Source organism: Erythrolamprus reginae, chromosome 3 (assembly GCF_031021105.1).
Source record: "Erythrolamprus reginae isolate rEryReg1 chromosome 3, rEryReg1.hap1, whole genome shotgun sequence".
NCBI classification, from domain to species: Eukaryota; Metazoa; Chordata; class Lepidosauria; order Squamata; family Dipsadidae; genus Erythrolamprus; species Erythrolamprus reginae.
Genome location: NC_091952.1, coordinates 231,111,305 through 231,132,686, shown reverse-complemented (window position 1 = coordinate 231,132,686; position 21,382 = coordinate 231,111,305). Strand labels below are relative to the sequence as shown.

General features: G+C 38.2%; 1 protein-coding gene across 29 annotated transcripts in view; it reads right to left on the bottom strand.

Annotated features, from left to right (window-relative positions):
• The window catches only part of RIMS2 (regulating synaptic membrane exocytosis 2), a 361,362-nt gene that overhangs the window by 45,216 nt on the left and 294,764 nt on the right, over positions 1-21,382 (bottom strand). For 11 of the 29 annotated variants that reach the window (XM_070748179.1, XM_070748173.1, XM_070748176.1 and 8 more), the window contains 2 exons: positions 11,749-11,921; positions 2,536-2,777 (listed from right to left, as the gene is read on the bottom strand). The exons of 14 other annotated variants lie outside the window; for them this stretch is intronic. In XM_070748179.1, the coding sequence (XP_070604280.1) occupies positions 2,536-2,777; positions 11,749-11,921 (415 nt within the window). Of the gene's footprint in view, positions 1-2,535; positions 2,778-5,937; positions 5,947-11,748; positions 11,922-21,382 lie in introns of all 29 variants that reach the window. 4 more of the 29 variants (XM_070748204.1, XM_070748188.1, XM_070748198.1 and 1 more) reach the window with 1 other exon arrangement.

Sequence of the window (21,382 nt, the reverse complement as noted above, 5' to 3'; positions counted from 1 at the left end):
GGAATTCTGCATAGGATTGGTCCTCATGACTGTACTTTTGGTTGTGGGGTTGTGATATGGGGTTGGAATGATTCCAGTCGAATCCAGACATGGCTGTTAATAATCCTATCCGGCGAGAAGCACAGGAGTGGAACTGATTTATTTCTCAGAATGCTATTTGGTTTGCTAACAATTGATCTTATGAATTCATACAGAAAAGTTGATGTAATTAGAGTAATGTTAGCAACAAAATATTGTATAGTGAATACTTCAACATTAAAACCCCTGTTAATATCAAGCATAGAGGTAATCACAATTCTAACAGGTCACAAGCACGACAGAGAAAAGTTTGGGAACCATTTGTTCTGCAGTTTGCTAAATACAACATTTTCATCTATATTCAAAAGGAGATTATTTTATAGGCATACATTATAATTTTAGGTAGTCCTTGAGTTCTGAACCATTCATTCAGCAACTATTAGAAATTATGGTAGCACTAAACAAATAGGACTTTTGATATTTGCCCAAAGCTACCCTATGGTAGTGTGGTCAAAATTCAGGTGCTTGACAGCTCACCAAAACTTACAGGGGCACTTCAGGTCCCCACACTCACACATTTCCACCTGATCTCTGCCCTTTTGGTTGAGCAACCCTTACTTCACAAGGGCTGAAGTAAAGGCCTGGGGCCTTGAGCAGTCTCATCTGGTCTCCTCTTGTCATACATTTCTGGTTCAGTCCAGCATCAATTGATCATCATCTTGAGTGACAACTCAATTGATCATCATCTTGAGTGACCGCTCAAGACCATGCAATGCAAAGCCCCAGCCTTCCTGTGTTCTACTCTTCCTACCAACCTGCCACCAACACTCCACTTGTCCTGCCAACCTGAAGGTTTCCGGTCCTACACTCTTTTTGCCTTATTGGCCTTGCTGCCTCCTGCTGATCTTCCCCATCTTCTTCTTGCTGCTGATGAGGTGCAACCAGCCTGGTCCTATGAGAGGGCACTGCTGGCTGTGCCAGGCCTTCTTCCCGAGACCACGCTGTTCTTCAAGTTGCATAGAACCTTCTCATGATACTTCAGGAGGCCTCAGAAGTTTTCCAAGCACAGAGCCAGCAGGGTGACAGGGCCAGTGAGTATAGGGCAGCTCAAAAAGTAGAGGGGCAGGGATGAAAGTTAGGGGAGTGGAAGAGAAGGCATTCCCTTATCTTGCTGAGTCCCAGAGCTAGGAGGGACCAAACTGATAGTGGCTTGGATCAGGGTGTATCCTCACCTAACATCCAGTGGGATTCAATTAGCTGTGGCAATGTTGACTGATTGAATTGCTAAGTCATGCAACCACATAACATTTCACTCCCACATACCATTGTAATGTAAGGACTATCTGTATGCTTATAGATGCTTTTTATAAATGAACAGATACAGTAGGAATACATCTTCCAATACAGTTATATTGAAATTGCAAGAACATGATACTGAAATCATTAAGTACATCTTTTGCTGTACAAATATTTAGTATTTATAGATACAACAATTCATATTTTGGGGAATTGACAATTGGGTTGACAATTACTTGCTTTTTATGTTTAGTGCTAACACTACTAAGCTGAAATAGTTATTTTCCAAGCAACTTTGTACGATCTGTCTCAAACCACTCTCCTCTAATCCATACAACCACTATGTTATATAATGTTACTATATAATAGAAATTAGGACACCAGTCAACCACTTCCTTTGAATGTATGATAAATAATAACTGAAAGCCAGACTTAGTTGTGCTTATTGTAGATGAAATGCTGAATGACTGAAACCATTAAGAGGATACATTTTGAGTTATTCATTCACAGGGACTGAGCCATGCAAAAGATGCAACAGAAAGATTAAGGGACCATAACTGTATCCTGACACTTGAAAAATAAGTATTGCTATTTAAAACTCTATTTCAGACTGTTATATAACTTTGCACATCAAGTAGGAAAAACTTCAATCACGCTTAATCAAACAACAGTGTCCTACAGCAAACTTTTTCAATTAATATGTTACTCTGATTGTCTAATTCATAGATCATTTTGAAACATTGATTTACACATTATATTATTTGGTTTGGCATTGTATTTGAAAATTAAATATTAATGTTAAAAAACAACACTAACGTCTTTAACATTCTGCAGAAAATAAATATTAATCTAAGTAGAAGTTAAAATAAACTGGATGAAAAGGGATTATTTATAAATATATATTTTTTGCTTTTGTTTTTTGTAAACGTCTTTGTTTTCGTGTATAAATATTTTTGTTTCAAAATAGGCTGCAAGCACTCTTACAAAACATTCATTATAGCTATGCATTCCATGAATAGAGAAAGTTTAGCCCTTTTCTAAATTTAGACCTTCAGATTTGCATTTAGCCCCAATATTGTGGTGGTGCTAAAGAAATGCCTAACAATCATTTTCATAAATCATAAACATTCTGAACTATATTAAATTTCCTCTAAAAAAATTAGATTACACACTTCAGGTTCACGCACAGCAAAAGAATGGAAGCTGGAATTTTAACCCTACCAGTTTGGCTGAGTTGTGAGGTGCTCCGGCTTTTCCGGGAAAGTCCCACGATAGCTACCATTTTTGCACCAATACTGGATCGCCGTTTTTTGCCAGTTGTGCCCACGGTGCCCACCGCTGTGTCAGATTGGCTGCCGTCATTCTTCTCTAGCGTATACATATCTCCGCTGATGCTGGTGCTTTTAGTTATGTTCTGTCCTGAAGCGCCAATCTGCCTGCTTTGCATTTTAGATGTGAAAACACTGTCAGCCAGGAGATGGATAGGCAATGCCACAAGAGAAAAAATAAATCAAGAAAAGAAAAAGAAGTTAGTAAAGGAAGGTTTCAGACTGAAAGTTTGGAATGACTTTTGGGAGAAGCAATTAATTCACACGGACATTGATTTGTCACCAAATTTGAAAAGATTCAGATTTCTTTGTAGCTGATTGTATACCTCCGGGACCGCCTTCTGCCGCACGAATCCAAGCGACCAGTTAGGTCCCACAGAGTTCGCCTTCTCCGGGTCCTGTCGACTAAACAATGTCGTTTGGCGGGACCCAGGAGAAGAGCCTTCTCTGTGGCGGCCCCGACCCTCTAGAACCAGTTCCCCCCGGAGATTAGAACTGTCCCCACCCTCCTTGCCTTTCGTAATATTCTTAAGACCCATCTCTGCTGTCAGGCATGGGGGAACTGACACATCTCCCCCGGGCCAATACAGTTTATACATGGAATGTTTGTGTGTGTGTTTGCTTTTAATAATGGGGTTTTTAGTGTTTTTTAAATTATTAGATTTGTTTTTACATTGTTCTTGTTATTGTTGTGAGCCGCCCCGAGTCTACGGAGAGGGGCGGCATACAAATCTAATAAATAATAATAATAATTACTTTGTAGTTATTGTTTTGCCTCAACACAATATTTATTTGTAAATTTTACTGAAAAGTTCTGGCATTGTGATTATGATACACTAAAAAGTAATATTATAACCATATAAGAAAAACATCCTGTACGTTTTTATTGTTCAGTATTTTTACATATGAATATCAGTTATCCACCGATGGCCTGCAGGTAGTCTTTGACTTATGACCATTCATTCAATGACAGTTCAAAATTACAACGGTGCTGAAAATTCTGGTTGTTGCAGTGTGTCCATAATCACGTGATCCAAGTTTGGGCACTTGCCATCCTTTCTGCACTTACAATCATAGGGGCTTTTCCAAATATGCCCATGTTACTCCAACACTCCGTAGTCTGCACTGGTTGCCGATCAGTTTCCAGTCACAATTCAAAGTGTTGGTTATTACCTATAAAGCCCTTCATGGCACCGGACCAGGATACCTGTGAGACCGCCTTTTGCCGCATGAATCCCAGCGACTGGTCAGGTCCCACAGAGTTGGCCTTCTCCGGGTCACGTAGACTAAACAATGTCATCTGGTGGGACCCAGGGGAAGAGCCTTCTCTGTGGCGGCTCCGACCCTCTGAAATCAGTTCCCTCCAGAGATTAGAACTGCCCCTACCCTCCTTGCCTTTCGTACACTCCTCAAAACCCACCTCTGTCATCAAGCGTGGGGGAACTGAGACATCTCCCCCTGCCTATGTAGTTTTAGTGCATGATATGACTGTATGTATGTTTTTTATATTGGGGTTCCTTGTTTTTAGATTTTTTAAAATGTACAATTGCTATTTTAGATTTTAAATTATTAGATTTGTCAATACTTATTGTTTTTTATCACTGTCGTGAGCCGCCCCAAGTCTGCGGAGAGGGGTGGCATACAAATCTAATAAATAATAATAATAATAATAATAATAATAATAATAACAATAACTCCCCCATCTATCTATTTGTCTCCATCAGTGCCCTCTTATTCACCTGACACCCAGATGATAATTGTTCCCATACTTCTTGCTCCAGCTGCTAATGAGGCATGCCCAGTCTAGCTGCTGAACTGTATGAAGCTGGTTCTGCCCAGGGGTAAAACATAAAGCAATCAGACACCTGTTTCTTTGCAAAGACTTCCTGGGTAGGGCTGGGTTGAAAAGTGGTGAAAAGGCTGATTTTGGCTCACTCTCGCTCCCCTATTTAGACTGCAAAAGCAGCCCCATATGGTGCAGAAGTTCAATGCAAAGTGGCTTTTGGGGGGGCCTGCAGCACTTTTAAGCTATTTATTACTTTGTTTTCTTTTTCACTGCATGAAACCAGTTTCAAACAAACTGGCACCCTGGCCAGGCACAGCTCATAAGTGGCAGGAGCATGAAGATGGCAGTGTAGGTCAGCTTGAGATGTGGAGCCCAGGGCAGCAAAGGCAACTGGAAGTGTGATGGCTCTGGTATCTTAGGCTATGGCAAGCAGACATAAAGCCACACAAGAATGGTGGAAGGTCTTAAGCATAAAACGTATCAGGAAAGACTTAATGAACTCAATCTGTATAGTCTGGAGGACAGAAGGAAAAGGGGGGACATGATTGAAACATTTAAATATGTTAAAGAGTTAAATAAGGTCCTGGAGGGAAGTGTTTTTAATAGGAAAGTGAACACAAGAACAAGGGGACACAATCTGAAGTTAGCTGGGGGAAAGATCAAAAGCAACATGAGAAAATATTATTTTACTGAAAGAGTAGTAGATCCTTGGAACAAACTTCCAGGAGACGTGGTAGATAAATCAACAGTAACTGAATTTAAACATGCTTGGGATAAACATATATCCATCCTAAGATAAAATACAGAAAATAGTATAAGGGCAGACTAGATAGACCATGAGGTCTTTTTCTGCCGTCAGATGTCTATGTTTCTATGTTTCTATGTTTGTGGGTCTGCTGACTTCCCTGCAAGAGCAGCCAAAAAGGTAGAAGACGGAAGAGGAAAGTGGGTGGATTTACTGGAGCTAGGAGAGACCAATCTACCTGTATGCATATTTCTCTAATCCCGTGATTCTCAATCTAGGGGTCAGGACCCCTTTGGGGGTCGAACAACTGTTTACAATCCAACCAATCAGGTGTTTACAGTGGGGGTTTCCCTCTGACCTTCCTGCCAATCAGCTTAAATCTCTGTTGGGAGAATTGGCACTAGACTTACAGTTGGGAGTAACCACAACACGAGAAACTGTATTAAGGGGTCATGGCATTGGAAAGTTTGAGAACCACTGCAGTCTAATCAGTCATTACACAAGATTCTTGTTTAATGACAAGATTTTTGTTCAAGGCTAAGGAAACATGCCAGACAAATAAAATAAATACATTATCCATGAAAGTAAAAATTTTAACATTATATGCATACTCAAACAGCTGCCCCGAGTCCCATTGGGACTAGGTGGCAGAGAAGTTGAATGAATGAATGAATGAACGAACGAATGAATAAATAAAAACAAAATCATATAATGTGCATCCTAATATATAGAGCCGGAGTGGCGCAGCAGGTAAAGTACTGTACTTCAGGCCACTGAAACTGAGTGTAGATCTGTAGGTCAGCGGTTCAAATCTCATTACCGGCTCAAGGTTGACTCAGCCTTCCATCCTTCCGAGGTGGGTAAAATGAGGACCCGTATTGTGGGGGCAATAGGCTGGCTCTGTTCAAAAGTGCTATTGCTAACATGTTGTAAGCCGCCAGGAGTCTAAGGGGAAGGGCGGTCTATAAATCGAATAAATAAAATAAATAATAAATAAATAAAATAAATAATGTATAGTGTAAATTGTTGCAGCTTAAAAATTATTATTATTTATTATTTATTGGATTTGTATGTCGCCCCTCTCCATAGACTAGTTATCATTCATCCGTAAAATAGTTATCATTCCTCACAGAAAGTTAATTTATTCTTATAAACCACTAAATAACTATGTATCATCTTGGCACTGATCAAGGAACAATCCCTGATAAAATATTTCATTATTTTGCTCAAATATCTTTCTTCCTAGTCCTGGCCCTTGGAGATGAAGATTAATTGAAGGACTGACAAAAATTCAATTTGGTGTACTTCAGGGGTAGGTTCTAATTTACTTTGCTGCTGGTTTACTTCTTCCTGCAATGCATGTGTGCGCATTGTGCACCACATGGCCAAACAGGCACACATGCAAAGTGCTGAAAACTTGGCTTCTGTCCATGCACAGAAGTAAAAATTAAAACCGATTCCATGATGTCACCACCAGTTTACTAATGGTTCTAAAGAACTGGTTAGAATCCACCTCTGGTGTACATATATGCAAATTGTAGGTTATGGTATGTTGCATTGTTATTGCTATTGTTATTTACTTTTATGAGAAAAATAAGAGTAGGCTGTGTAAAGTATAGTCCTGACCTCCTGCAAGAAAGGCAGAATCTATATCTATTGAATTGGCTAATATTCTGATTATCTTCAATAGGCCTTTACTTACAAAGAGAGAGTGTAAGGATAAGGATGATCTGAAAAATATGCTAATATGAATATGCACAAGTACACCAAATCTACGCTGAAATGAATTGCTTGAATTTGGTTGCAGACATGCATACTTAAGTGTATTTAAGTGTGTAAAACACAGTTCAAAATTGATTTCTTTGACACCCCAACCTATAATGGAAAGATCTTTAATTCATTGTCATTCAGAATTGGTATAGTGGATATTTTTCTAACCCAATTACATTTATAATTTTAATTTATAACAAATACACACACACACACGCGCGCGCGCTGAAGCTTCCTGTAAGATAAATACTGTATATTAAATTAAACTGAACATAAATAAAAGTTCAGTTGAATTGATTCAATTGGTGCATAAAAACGTTATAAAAACTTTAAAACTATTTTCACTATGTTTTTAAATTTAAGGCAACAAACCATCAAAAATCCATGAAATAAGCAAAATTGTAATACGAGCTTAAGTAAAACATGATATATTGCTGATCAATATTATTAAATAAATTGAAAGCTTGCAGAAAAGGTTTCTGTAATAAGCAACTATGCCGGGAGTTAAAAACTAATACATACTTTGTTATATACTTTAAAACCCTGATAATAACTCTGATAATGGATTTAAAAATAGGGCATGGGGTTATTAATAGGGATTTAAATAACTAGAAAAACCATTGGTAAAGTTAGTAAAATGAACGCAGTAGTCATAATTAAACATATACCTTTTTTTTCTTTTACAAATATGCTAATCTCTATTAGCAAGTCATTTTGTATTATTGGTTACAAGAGTGCTTGTCAGTTGACAAGGATATTGTTCATTTTTTCAGTATATTCTATTATAGACTGAGAGTCAGTCTGGTGCAGGGGTAGGAAACTATGACGGTGAGCTCTAGCCCCAAGTAGGTGACCTTGGGCCTGTCATCCCCAGGGAGTACACAATCTCAAGCCATTTCTGAAAAACCTCACCAGGAAAACTGCAAGGGATTTCTCTAGGAAGTTTCCAGGAATTAGACATGATTAAACAATGTTTACTTTTGTGCAACATTTTATTATATAATTTTTCTGCAATGTTTTGTTATATAATTTCACCATTACAGGTAAGCTTTTGAAACAGAAGACTAATGTGAAAAAACAAGATACTAACGCTTGCCATTTGTTTCCTTTCAAGGAAATTAAAAAAAATTTTTTTTTTAAAAAGTATGGTTGCATTATGCTTGGAGAGAAAAACAGTTCACTCATTTACAGTACAGTGGTACCTCTACTTATGAAGGCCTCTACTTATGGACTTTTCTAGATAAAAACCAGGTGTTCCAGATTTTTTTTTGCCTCTTCTCAAGAACCATTTTCCAATTACAAACTCGAGCCTCCGAAACTGTAACCATAAGAGGCAGGGAGAAGCCTCCATGGGGCCTCTCTAGGAATCTCCTGGGGGAAAACAGGGCCTGAAAAAGCGGGGAGAAGCTTCCATGGGGCCTCTCTAGGAATCTCCTGGGAGGAAATAGGGCCTCCACCAGTGGTTTCCCCAATTGCATGCATTATTTGCTTTTACATTGATTCCTATGGGAAAAATTGCTTCTTCTTACAAATGTTTCTACTTAAGAACCTGGTCACAGAACAAATTAAGTTCATAAGTAGAGGTGCCGCTGTATTTCACATATGCCACAACCCTCATTCCGTTAAAGACCTTGGAATACTCATATCAAATGACCTAAGTGCCACCCTAACAACATCGCCAAAAAGGCTTCAAGAGTTGTTAACCTAACCCTCTGTAGCTTCTGCTCCAGTAATCTCACACTACTAATCAGAGTACACAAAACTTTCACCAGACCAATCCTTGAAAACAGCTCATCTGTCTGGAACCTGCACCACATTTTGGACATAAACACCTTAGAAAATGTACAGAGATACTTTACTAGAAGAGCCCTCCTCTCCTCCACTCGTAACAGAATACCCTATGCAACTAGATGTACAATCCTAGGATTAGAAAGCTTAGAACTACGTCTTCTTAAACACGACCTAAGCATAGTCCATAAAGTCATCTGCTACAATGTTCTTCCTGTCAACAACTACTTCAGCTTCAACCACAACAACACACGAGCACACAACAGATATTAATTTAAAGTAAATCGCTCTAAACTTGACTGCAGGAAAAACGGCTTTAGTAACCGAGTGGTTGATGCATGGAACTCACTACCAGACTCTGTAGTATCGTCACTTAACCCCCCAAACTTTACCCTTAGATTGACCTTTTCTTATTCCTAAGAGGTCAGTAACGGTAGTGCATAAGTGCACCAGACTACCTTCTGTCCCCTGTCCTAATGTTTCTCTTTTACTAGTATCATGTATATAAATATTATATCTTTGTATAGCACCAATATGTACATGACAAAACAAACAAATATAAATAAATAAATATATTTTAAAAAGGATGACTTGAGTAGCCCATTATTATCCTCACTGATAAAATTATTCTTTTATGAGAACAAAAATAAAAATATATTTATTTTTCTTCATAATGACACATAAGGCCATCCATATCAATATCCACTATTCCTAAAGAATATTACATTGTTATATTTCTATACTGTGAAATATGTCTATATGACAGAATTCTGTTAAAATGACAAAAATCTAAGAACTAGATGGCCTTTCTATACTTATCTCATGAATTCCAGCTTAAGGTGAATCAAGGTCAACCAGTTGTTGGCCTTAATTTCTATACTATAAAACGCAGGTTCTCAACCTGTAGTCCGCTAACTCCAGGTGGGGCACGATGTCATCATAGGTGGTCTACAAAGGCTTGAAGAAATGTTGGGGGTCCATGGCCGTGAACCATGGCCACAAAACGTATTTAAAGGAGGTCAATGGTGAAGAATAGGCTGAGAACCACTACTATACAAAACATTTCTGTAATTTGTTATTTCTTTTGTAAAATAATTTAACAAAATAGAACATTGGTTGACTATTAAAATAAAAAGCTAAAATGTAATGAATGGACACAAAAAGGAAACATAAACATGCTATTGCAAATGATAGAACTCTCTACTAAATGGAGATCTAATTTTACCTGAGATCATCCTGTGAGTATCTCCTTTGCAAATCCTCTTTATTGCTTGTTTCTGTTCCTTCCTCATTTATCTCCTCTTGAGCCCCTTCATCCTCTTCTGCTTCTTTATCTTCCTCATCACAGTTCTTTGTCACCTCCTCCCCTTCCCCCTGTTCATCATCTTGTTCATCCAAGTCTTTCTCCAGTTCCTGATTCTCCTCTTCTTTCTCAAGGAATACTTCCCCATCCCCTCCCTCCCCTCCCTCCCTTCTTTCCTCATGTGATCTTCAGAGGATAACAAAAATTGAGGAAGCATGCAAGCAAATGAAAAAGAAGACAGAACCCAGTTAGGAAAGCAAGACAGAATCGAAACATTTACTGAACTGAGGATGGGAGAGGACAGCCACAAAATAAATATTAAATGGCAATGATGACGGGGGAGGAGGGGAGAGAGATGCTGCTCAATTCTATGAACCAGTTAAGATAGACTCTTACTATTTTAAAGAGCAGAAATGGCAAGAAACCTGTACCATAATGTAAATGACAACCAATATCTGTATAGCAGTGGTGGGTTCTAAATAAATTTGCTGCCTATTTGTGCACGCACTCGAGTGCATGCGCAGAAACATCCTGGGCAGGTGGACAGAACTTCCTGCCACTGGTGCTACTACCCTGTTTTCCCGAAAATAAGACGTACCCTGAAAGTAAGGTATGTCAGAGGTTTTGAAGAATTTGCTAATATAAGGCACCCCCCGAAAATAAGACGTAGTCAAGTTTACATACGGTACAGTAGAAAAACATACGGTACCATTCAAAGCTGTTCATAGCGGTACCGTAATAATGTGGCGTCCCCTGCTGGCCCCTTCCATTGCTTTGTACCGTCCAGTACAGCAGACACAGTCTGCTGCTGTCTCACCACCATTACAGTCTCCACTACAGTGCATAGAGTGTAGTTCCTCTGGTGGCCGGAAGCTGCAATAGCAGGACTATACTGTTGTACAATATAAGTGCCGTCGTTTGTGTGTGTGGGTGCCATACCGACAGGTACCATACCATAATCAGTGTACCGTACGGTACACTTTCTTTGGGGGGTGTCAGCTTTTCTGCCTGTGAATTTATCTTATTTGAGAAATATAAGGCACCCCCCGAAAATAAGACGTAGCACAACTTTTGGAGCAAAAATTAATATAAGACAGTGTCTTATTTTCAGGGAAACACGGTAGTTCTAAGAAACGGTTCAAACCAGGAACCATCCACCACTGCTGTATAGGTATTCTTTAAGATTCAGGACAAAAATACTTATGAATCTTTCTGCATGTGTTGCCCAAAATACATATCTGTAGTACTGCTCTATGGCTTTGTAAAATCCATAACCACTATCAACATTCAACATTATCTTGTCTGTTGGAGAAATGTGAAGGTGCATACATATGCACATATCGTGAATGCATCATGAACTCTACTGTATCCTGGTTCACATAGAAGATAATTTGGCTCTCCTACAGACAGAATTAAAGGAGTACCGAGGGGGGAGGAAGTTTTTAGAAGAGGCCTATTTTAGGAACATAATGATGAGGTTCACACTGCCATGACGTACGTTTATCAAATGTAGTCATTAAGATCCACACATGACTTGACATAATCCAGAACATTTATTTTTAATTGTTTTGAAAGTAAGTAACCTACTTTCAAAGAATGTAAATGAATATAGAAGGCTGCACTAAAATTTCAAAAAGTGTACTGGAAGAGATACATACTGAGATCCAGCCCAATTCACGGAAAACAAGATTAAAGCAGACTTGTAGTTTCTTACCTAATTTTCTTGTTTCCTCTTGGCCGTTCTGATTGCACAGACATATAACTAGTGCTGCTAAAACGGGATGCGCTACTGGTTCTTGAGACTGCTGATACATCGCTGACATCACTGTCCGAAGACTTGTTGGAGACATTATCAGAGCCTCGTTGAGGGTCCCGCCCGGGACGATACTGTAATACAAACAAACTAGGATGTTCAAGGTAGCCTTAAAGGGATACTGATCTTTTAATAGTTAATACAAACCTTTTGTCTAGAGGGTGATTCTTTTTTTAAAACTCAATATTCCCCAATAGTTAAAATTTAATTTATTTGAAATATCTCAAATATTTTTCTTTAATGTGCTCAAAGCAGTTTGTGTAGTGTAAAAATACAATCAACAGAAAAATAATATTACATAAATATTTAAAAAAGAAAGCTATTTTAAAGGAAGTGTACGAAGGCATGCAAAATCTGAACCAATATAGTGTGTACCGATATAAAATTTTTGTTGCAATTTTTTTCATACATTGCATAAAAACTGAGACTGTGTTTTAGATTATCGTTGTCATTACCCAACAGTGAGATATAACAATCAGGGAAAGTACTGTATCTCAAAAATGATGCCAGTGTTTTGTGCATCGTTGTATTTATGACAACTTTGCACAAAATATAGATTAAATAGCTGTCAACTTTAACATAAAAGTCTTTGGAAACTGAATAGTTTATCTTTTGTCTCGTGTGCAACCAACCAATTTAATTTATTCTATAAACCACAGTTAAACACATGTGTCCATAAAAGATCATATTAATTTTACAGCAAATTATCGCAGTAAATGGGAATTTGCATTCAAGTTCTGAATCTTAAATAATATATACTTTATTGTTCCATGGAACTGCATTCATTATATTAGGATTGGTGAATACCTTTTCCCTAAACACATTACAATATGGCAGTACCAGATGGCTGGGGAATTTATAAAGAGAGAAATAAAACAAACAGCAGATAAATCATTCTTCTGATTGTTTGAAACATTTGGATTTCTTGCCAGGAAATGTATTGAGAGAGGCTTATGAAATCAAGAAAACTATAGGAATGTCAGAGAAATTGTTTTCGTGCCAATGGAATGACAACCAATGAAGAAAATAACCTGCAAATTACTTTCCAGGAGTTGATTTGTGAAACATGTTGCAATAAAATTTTGGGAGAACTTTAAAATGAAAAATGATTATATAATAAAGATTCATGACTGGCATATGGGCCATATTGCCAATTTCCATGCTTATAGGAGAGGGGCAGCATACAAATTTGATTAATAAAATAGGCACTTTATCTGTGTGCCAGATATTAAAATAAACAAAAAGTCTGATATTCATTTTAATCAATGATATTAACTCTTTTCAATTCTAATATTATTGTTTTTGTCGTTTTTATAATTTTGAATTTAGAACCATAGTAGGTATTGTGTATAGAGAAAGTGACATATATAAATAAACATAACTAAATAAATAAATCTATAAATCCATAGCAGAAAAGAAAAAAAATATGAACTTTAAAAAGAAATACAATTAAATATCTTCACAATCTCTAATTTAGTAATGCTAATAAAACATTTTAAAGAATTAAAAAAATAGAAATTATTTTTTAATTTCTTAAAATATTTAATTATATGTACAGCATTATATTGTATATATTATAGTTAAATGCATTTTAATGTGTACTTTCTGCACACTGCATGGCAGGGAGAATTTAAATGTTTTAATCTCAATAGTTACCATGTAACTAATATTAACAAATTGTTATAAAGAATTTGGAGACGAATTGACTTTAGAAATGAAATAAAAATTTCCCAGAATAAAACAATGATTACTGGGATAAATTTGTATTCTATCACTAAAAACTCTTGACCAACCTTTCCAGACAAAATAAAAGTATGTTAGATATATTAATTTAAGATCTAGATTTAGATTACTTTCTACTGCAAAGCATTTATAGTACAAGACAAAATAAAACTATATGAGATATTGCATTTATTAAAATATATTTCCATATTTCTTCTGAATGTGTACATTATTATATCATATGGGGAAATGTATTATTTGATCATCTGTAGACAGAAATTACCAGTTAAATTTGTTCTAGCCAAAAATATTTTAAGTATATTTTAATAACAAACTTACTTGAAGCATTTCTTGCTTTTTGCTAAAAACAATCCATGCTTTATCTGTATTTAATATATACTGCTTAAAAATAAAGGGAACACTCAAATAACACATCCTAGATCTAAATGAATGAAATATTCTCATTGAATACTTTGTTCTGTACAAAGTTGAATGTGCAAAACAGCATGTGAAATTGATTGTCAATCAGTGTTGCTTCCTAGGTGGACAGTTTCATTTCACAAAAGTTTGATTTACTTGGAGTTACATTGTGTTGTTTAAGTGTTCCCTTTATTTTTTTGAGCGCTGTATATATGATTTCATGTTTTCTTAAAACTGGTTAAACCACACCCGGGAGTCCTATTTTTATTACAGACATTTAGTTAAATACAGCTTAGTCCTTATAACTATTTGTTTAGTGGTTATTTGAAGTTACAGCAGCACAGAAAAATTATGACACCATTTTTCACATTTATGACTATTGTAGTATTCTCATGGTCACCCGATAAAATTCAGATGCTTGGCTTGTATTTGTGACGGTTATAGTATCCCATGGTTATGTGATCACTTTTTGTGACTTATAGCAGGCAAAGTCAATGGGGAAGCCAGATTCATTTAACAGCAATGTTACTAACTTAACAAGTGCAGCAATTCACTCAACAATTGTGGCAAGAAAGATTGAAGAATGAGGCAAAAATCACTTAACAACTGGCAAAAATCACTTAATTAATTGTTGTCATAAGTCGAGGACTGCCTGTAATGGGAACCAATGCCCTGGAACTGATAGGAAGCATTACAAACTAGAAACTTTTAACTATTGTTAATGTTTGAATACAATAGAAATAAGGAAATATCAGCAACTACAGTGATACCTCGTTTTACAAACGCCTTGCCATACAAACTTTTCGAGATACAAACCCGGGGTTTAAGATATTTTTGCCTCTTCTTACAAACTATTTTCACCTTACAAACCCACCGCCGCTGCTGGGATGCCCCGCCTCTGGACTTCCGTTGCCAGCAAAGCACCTGTTTTTGTGCTGCTGGGATTTCCGAGGCTCCCCTCCATGAGAAACCCCACCTCCGGACTTCCATGTTTTTGTGATGCTGCAGGGGAATCCCAGCAGCGTAAAAACGGGTGCTTCGCTGGCAACGGAAGTCCAGAGGTGGGGTTTTCCAGCTGAATCCGTTGCAAGTTAAGCCAGCTGAACTATGCTAATACTAATAATATTAATAGCAATCAAATACCCAACATGCATATCTTCCTAATGATCCATTTCAATAAGATTAGCAACTGACTCAAAGGAATTTGATGTGAATAAAGTAGTAAACTCAAACAAAACCAAAATCCTTTGTACAGAAAATCCTGTACAGTGGTCCCCCGATTATTGCGAGGGTTCCGTTCCAGGACCCCTCGCAATGATCGGTTTTTCGCGAAGTAGCGCTGCGGAAGTAAAAACACCATCTGCGCATACGCAGATGGTGTTTTTACTTCCGCTGCAGCAGCGAGGAGCTGAAGATTGGGGTTTCCCCGCCGCCCACGCAAACTCCTCGCTGCTGCCGCGCCCGCCGCTTGTCCGCCCACCACTTGTCCGCCGCCTGCCTGTCTGCCCGCGCGCCCGCCCTTCGCCCGCCCACGCCGTTTGCTCGCGCCGCTTCCCAGCTGAGTCCTGAAGCGAACTTCTGGAAGTTCGCCTTTGACGTTTGGCTTCGGGACTCAGTTGGGAAGCCGCGCGGCTGTTTTAAAACGTCGCCACCAGCATGGGGGGCTTCCTAGCAGCCTCCGGACCCCCAACCCGGGTTTGGGGGGCTGCTAGGAAGCCCCCCATGCCGGCGGCGACGTTTTAAAACAGCCGCGCGGCTTCCCAACTGAGTCCCGAAGCCAAACGCGGAAGTTCGCCTTTGACGTTTGGCTTCGGGACTCAGTTGGGAAGCCACGTGGCTGTTTTAAAACATCGCCGCTGGCATGGGGGGCTTGCCAGCACCCCCCGGAACCCGGGTGGCCGGGCGAGCAGCGAGCGAACGGCGGGTGGCCGGGCGAAGGGCGGGCGAGCGGCGAACGGCGGGCGAGCGGGTGCTGGGGGGGCTTCTCGCCCTCCCGCCAGGAAGAGGGGGAAGACCCAGGGAAGCCGCCCAGCAGCTGATCTGCCCAGCGCCATCTACGCATGCGTGGCCATAGAAAAAAGGGCGCGCATGCGCAGATGGTGTTTTTACTTCCGGGTTGAAAAATCGCCATATAGCCGTTTCGCAATTATCGGGGTCGCAATACCCGGGGGATCACAGTATTACTGTACAGAAAAAAGTATGTTCTTATTAAATTTTCCTTTAAAACAAGAGTGACTTGGGAGAATATTATTAAATGATCAACTATTAATTAAAGCACTTAATTTGCATAAATAAATAAAATTGATTTTGCATTACTTTGAGGTAGATCATTGCTTTCCCTTTTGGTAGAATTTGACAAGATCACAAACCTGAATATATTAATCATGTCTTAATATAATTACTATATTTCAAACTGAATTAAAAACAATTCAAAATTTTCAATTCGGGTATCACATGGCACTTTTATTTTATCTACTGCTCGAGTTACCAGTTCACCTACTACAATTCAAATTGCAGAGCATTATGGCTAAAGATATAGTCCTCGGAGAGGGGCGGCATAAAAATCCAATTAATAAATATACAGGACAAGATACTTACAGGGCTGTTACTATATCAAACAAGTTTTTAAAACCTTTGTATATGCCTCAACACCTGCAGTGAAATCTACTTACCTTCCCTATTGTTCTGTCGAGCTCTCTGGCAGAATCCTCCCGAAAATTCAGATACAAATTTCAGACACACACACGTTTGAAAATTCAAAACAATGTTCTTTATCATGAAAATTCACTTAAACCAAGCCCTCTTTTTGTATAGCAAAGACCACTCGTCTCCAAACAAACTGAGATACTTATCAGTTCTGAGATACTTAGCTTGCAGCTGTGAGGCAATTCACAGTCCTTCTTCTTTCACAAAGTGAAACACCCTTGCTCTGGTTTAGTTTCAAAGCGGGGAAAAAGCAACACACCAAGGTCGAAGTCAGCAAGGCGGGCACGAAACACAATGATCAGATAATCCTCCACAATGGCCAAACCCACACGCTGCTCTTTATAGCAGCCTCACTAATTACCACAGCCCCACCCAACCACAGGTGGCCTCATTTTCTTTGATAATAATCTCTCAGTTGTTGCTGCCTATGCATCGCTCTCCGCATGCGTGGCTGTATCATTAACTCTTGTTCTGAATCCAAGGAGGAGAGAGATAATTGATCTCCCTCTGAGCTGTCTGCCACACTCTCCTCCTCCCTGTCACTCATGCCTTCTTGGTCAGAGGAGCCTTCATCAGCAGATTCCACTGGGAGCAAAACAGGCCTGCGGCATGTGGATGTCTCCCCCACATCCACAGTCCTTGGGGCAGGAGCTGGGCCAGAGCTAACCACAACACCTATCAGTTCAGAAGTGCATGCCTTTTGACCCTCTGCGCATACACAGAATTTGTGCATGTGCAGAGGGTTAAAAAAAGGAAATTGAGACATCCATGCTGCCGCTGCTAGCGGAGCTCTGAACAAGTAGTAGTAGGTGTACCGGTACACTGAACTAAGCCGAACCAGTAGCATTTCACCCCTGTTCAACACCATGAGCGTGCCTGACAGATCATCATGTAAGGTCAGCTGCTTCTTTACCTACATTCCATCGGAAATTGAAAATTCTCTTTTAAACCAGTATGTTGTCACTTAAGATCAATTATGAATCATTAACTTCTGTTCTTTTACTTCTCCTTCTATTTCATAATTAATGCAGTGATGTACTTTAATTATTTAACATTGCATGTATATTTTAATACTTATCAGTTTCTTTCAGCAGCTATTTTAAAGAAAGGAAAAAGATTATTTGACTTTTAAACTACTCATTATAAAAGTTTTGGGTTGTATATAAAGGTGAAGCATATTAAACAACAAATCCCATAGTAGCATTAAATTATCAATTGCAACCCAAGATTTTAAAAACATTTAAAAACATTTTTTAAAACGTTATTTTTATTGTATATATATATACAATGAAGTACTGTTACAGGTCAACTAGAAAAGGTATGTTTTTAAAGCATTATTTATGCAAATAGCAATTCTAGTACCCCATGGCCACCACAGAAAAAGTCAGCCCCACTTTGGAGACAGACCTCCCCAGTTAATCTGAGTAAACTGTAAAAATTTTGCAGGCAGAGGCATCTTAGCTAAATGTAAGTAAATACAATCAATAGTTGGCATTCAATCGGTTGAGCTGATCTACCACTTACCTGCAAAATGTCAAAAGAGATTTGCAAATCTAGGATTAAAGATTTTAGATTATTTTGATAGAGCAACCTAATACTGAGACCATTTTAGAAGGTCCAAGAAGATCTTAAACAGGATAGATTGGATTGTATCTGGATTTTATGGTTTTTACTACTAGGCAGATCAGTTATATGCTATAGTTGCATGTTAACCTAAGTTGCTTTTGCTTTTTGATATTAACATAATAAAACATAATATGAAATATTAATGTATCACTTGAAGAGGAAAGAAGGGTTTAAACCGGTGGTTCCTAATTTGGGGCCCATGCCCCATAGGAGGGCAATTTGATTTTTAATGGGGGCTATTGGAACCTTGTTTAAACCAAGTTATTGGCCTGAGTAGGAGTTACTTTTTGAATAATGAGAATTATATGTCATAGGGAAGGGAATCGGGATTTTAAAAATGCTTGGGTGGGGTTTGGCCAAAACAAGGTTGGGAACCACTGGTTTAAACCTATTATCATATACTCTTATGCTACAGGGTTAGAAAGTTAGGTCAATTTTTTTTCAAAGTTCCTCTGCCATATGGGCAATATACATTGTACATTGTTTTTATTATTGGTGTGAGCTGCCCCGAGTCTACGGAAAGAGGTGGCATACAAATCAAATTATTATTATTATTATTATTATTATTATTAATAATAATAATAATAATAATAATAATAAAATTACAGCAGACTTTTATCTCACACATAGACTAGAATTAAGATACGTAGCTGGAATAGAGGAGAAGACAAGATCAGGAGGTATAGGCTTCATGGGTTTGGGGAAAAGAGCTTCTATCTTTTCACCCTATAAGCCCAGCTGTTGGGTGAAAGTGTTGCTAAATATTGCTATTGAACAGAAGTTACTTCAAGACTTTAATATTTATTTTAAAATAACTGAATGTTAGGAAGGCTGAAGACATTACTTTTGGTAGCAGATTAAAACAAGAGACTTAACCAGTAAATTAGGTAAAACAGCAGTGCAAATGTAGAATGGTAACAGGCTTTCTATAGGAAGTCCAAATGTAGCTAGCTATTTATTATATTAGTTATCATAAAGGTGGAGCTCTTCATTTGACAAGAATAACACCTGTTCCTATTACTAAGCATATACATTTACAATTCAATGGATAGCTCTAATCATACTGATGAAGGCTGGAGGTTTAAAATTCGAACTTGCTTAAATAAACTTGCTATTAAATTTAGGTTCTTGTCTAATTTTATTATCCAGTGATGATATTATTATTATTATTATTATTATTATTATTATTATTATTATTATTATTATTATTTATTAGATTTGTATGCCGTCCCTCTCCGTAGACTCGGGGCGGCTATTATCGATTATACTTTAATCAAGCCTTTTGTATGAATACAATTCTGAATATAAAAGAAAGATATTATAGATGCTGGAGGTTAGTGGTAATATATTCAGATTAAAAATCTAGAAGCAATGGATGGTTTTCAATAACTGTCAAGATTCTAAATTGAACATATAGTATTAATGTTGAAGTAAAAGTTAGTACCACTGATATGTATCCTGATAAACTCTTACTATATCATTTTCTAAATTAGCCCCCATTTCTATCTCTCCACCATTGTATAAAGATATGGAGGAGGAAATTATTAAGAATTTTTAAAAATTAACTCCCACTTTCTTTGCTAACAGGTTTATGATTATACCAGTTCCCATATCCATTTTTAAACTAACATAAATCTCAATAACATTAGAGATAGATGGCCAGGCAATAATCACATTAGAGCTTTTAATGATATGACACCCAATATTCCTCAACAGCAGTGCTTCTTAAATAGCGGAGCGGGCCTCTCTGGAGGAGTGTGGAGCAATGCTTGACTCCAGGGAACATGCGACGTCCCTTTCAATCAATTCCCCCAGATGGGGAGTGTTTTCCTAGTTGCACGCTGCTCCGAGCCCGGAAAAAAAGGCATCCAGGTGAGGCAGGATGGCTGCGTGGATTTTTGTTTTGGATGGGCATTGCAGTAGCCATGAACAGCAAGGAGGAATATAGTGAGTGACATAGGGGAAGGTTTGGTAGGGAAGGTTTGCCTATTTGCCTATGACTCTAAAGTGTGCAATAGGGTTGATATTCCTGGAGGCGTCTGTAAAATGGTAAATGATTTAGCTTTACAAGATAAATGGTCAAAGCAATGGAAACTGCAGTTTAATGTTTCCAAATGTAAAATAATGCACTTGGGGAAAAGGAATCCTCAATATGAGTATTGTATTGGCAGTTCTGTGTTAGCAAAAACTTCAGAAGAAAAGGATTTAGGGATAGTGATTTCAGACAGTCTCAAAATGGGTGAACAGTGCAGTCAGGCGGTAGGGAAAGCAAGTAGGATGCTTGGCTGCATAGCTAGAGGTATAACAAGCAGGAAGAGGGAGATTATGATCCCGCTATATAGAGTGCTGGTGAGACCACATTTGGAATACTGTGTTCAGTTCTGGAGACCTCACCTACAAAAAGATATTGACAAAATTGAACGGGTCCAAAGACGGGCTACAAGAATGGTGGAAGGTCTTAAGCATAAAACGTATCAGGAAAGACTTAATGAACTCAATCTGTATAGTCTGGAGGACAGAAGGAAAAGGGGGGCATGATTGAAACATTTAAATATGTTAAAGGGTTAGATAAGATCCAGGAGGGAAGTGTTTTTAATAGGAAAGTGAACACAAGAACAAGGGGACACAATCTGAAGTTAGTTGGGGGAAAGATCAAAAGCAACATGAGAAAATATTATTTTACTGAAAGAGTAGTAGATCCTTGGAACAAACTTCCAACAGACGTGGTTGATAAATCCACAGTAATTGAATTTAAACATGCCTGGGATAAACATATATCCATCCTAAGATAAAATACAGAAAATAGTATAAGGGAGGGCTGGATGGACCATGAGATCTTTTTCTGCCGTCAGACTTCTATGTTTTTATGTTAATAGCCTCTGCAGCTGGGCGAAAGCTTCTAATGGCACCATAAAGCCTCCTTCCGCACTATTTTCTGTGAGTTCCCGGTAGAAGCAGCACTTTTGGGTCAGGCCAGTGACCCCAAACATTGGTTTGATTAAGATGGCCTGGCCCTGTGTCCAAAGAGGACCCTAACCACAGTAGCCTATGCCTGCCTAAC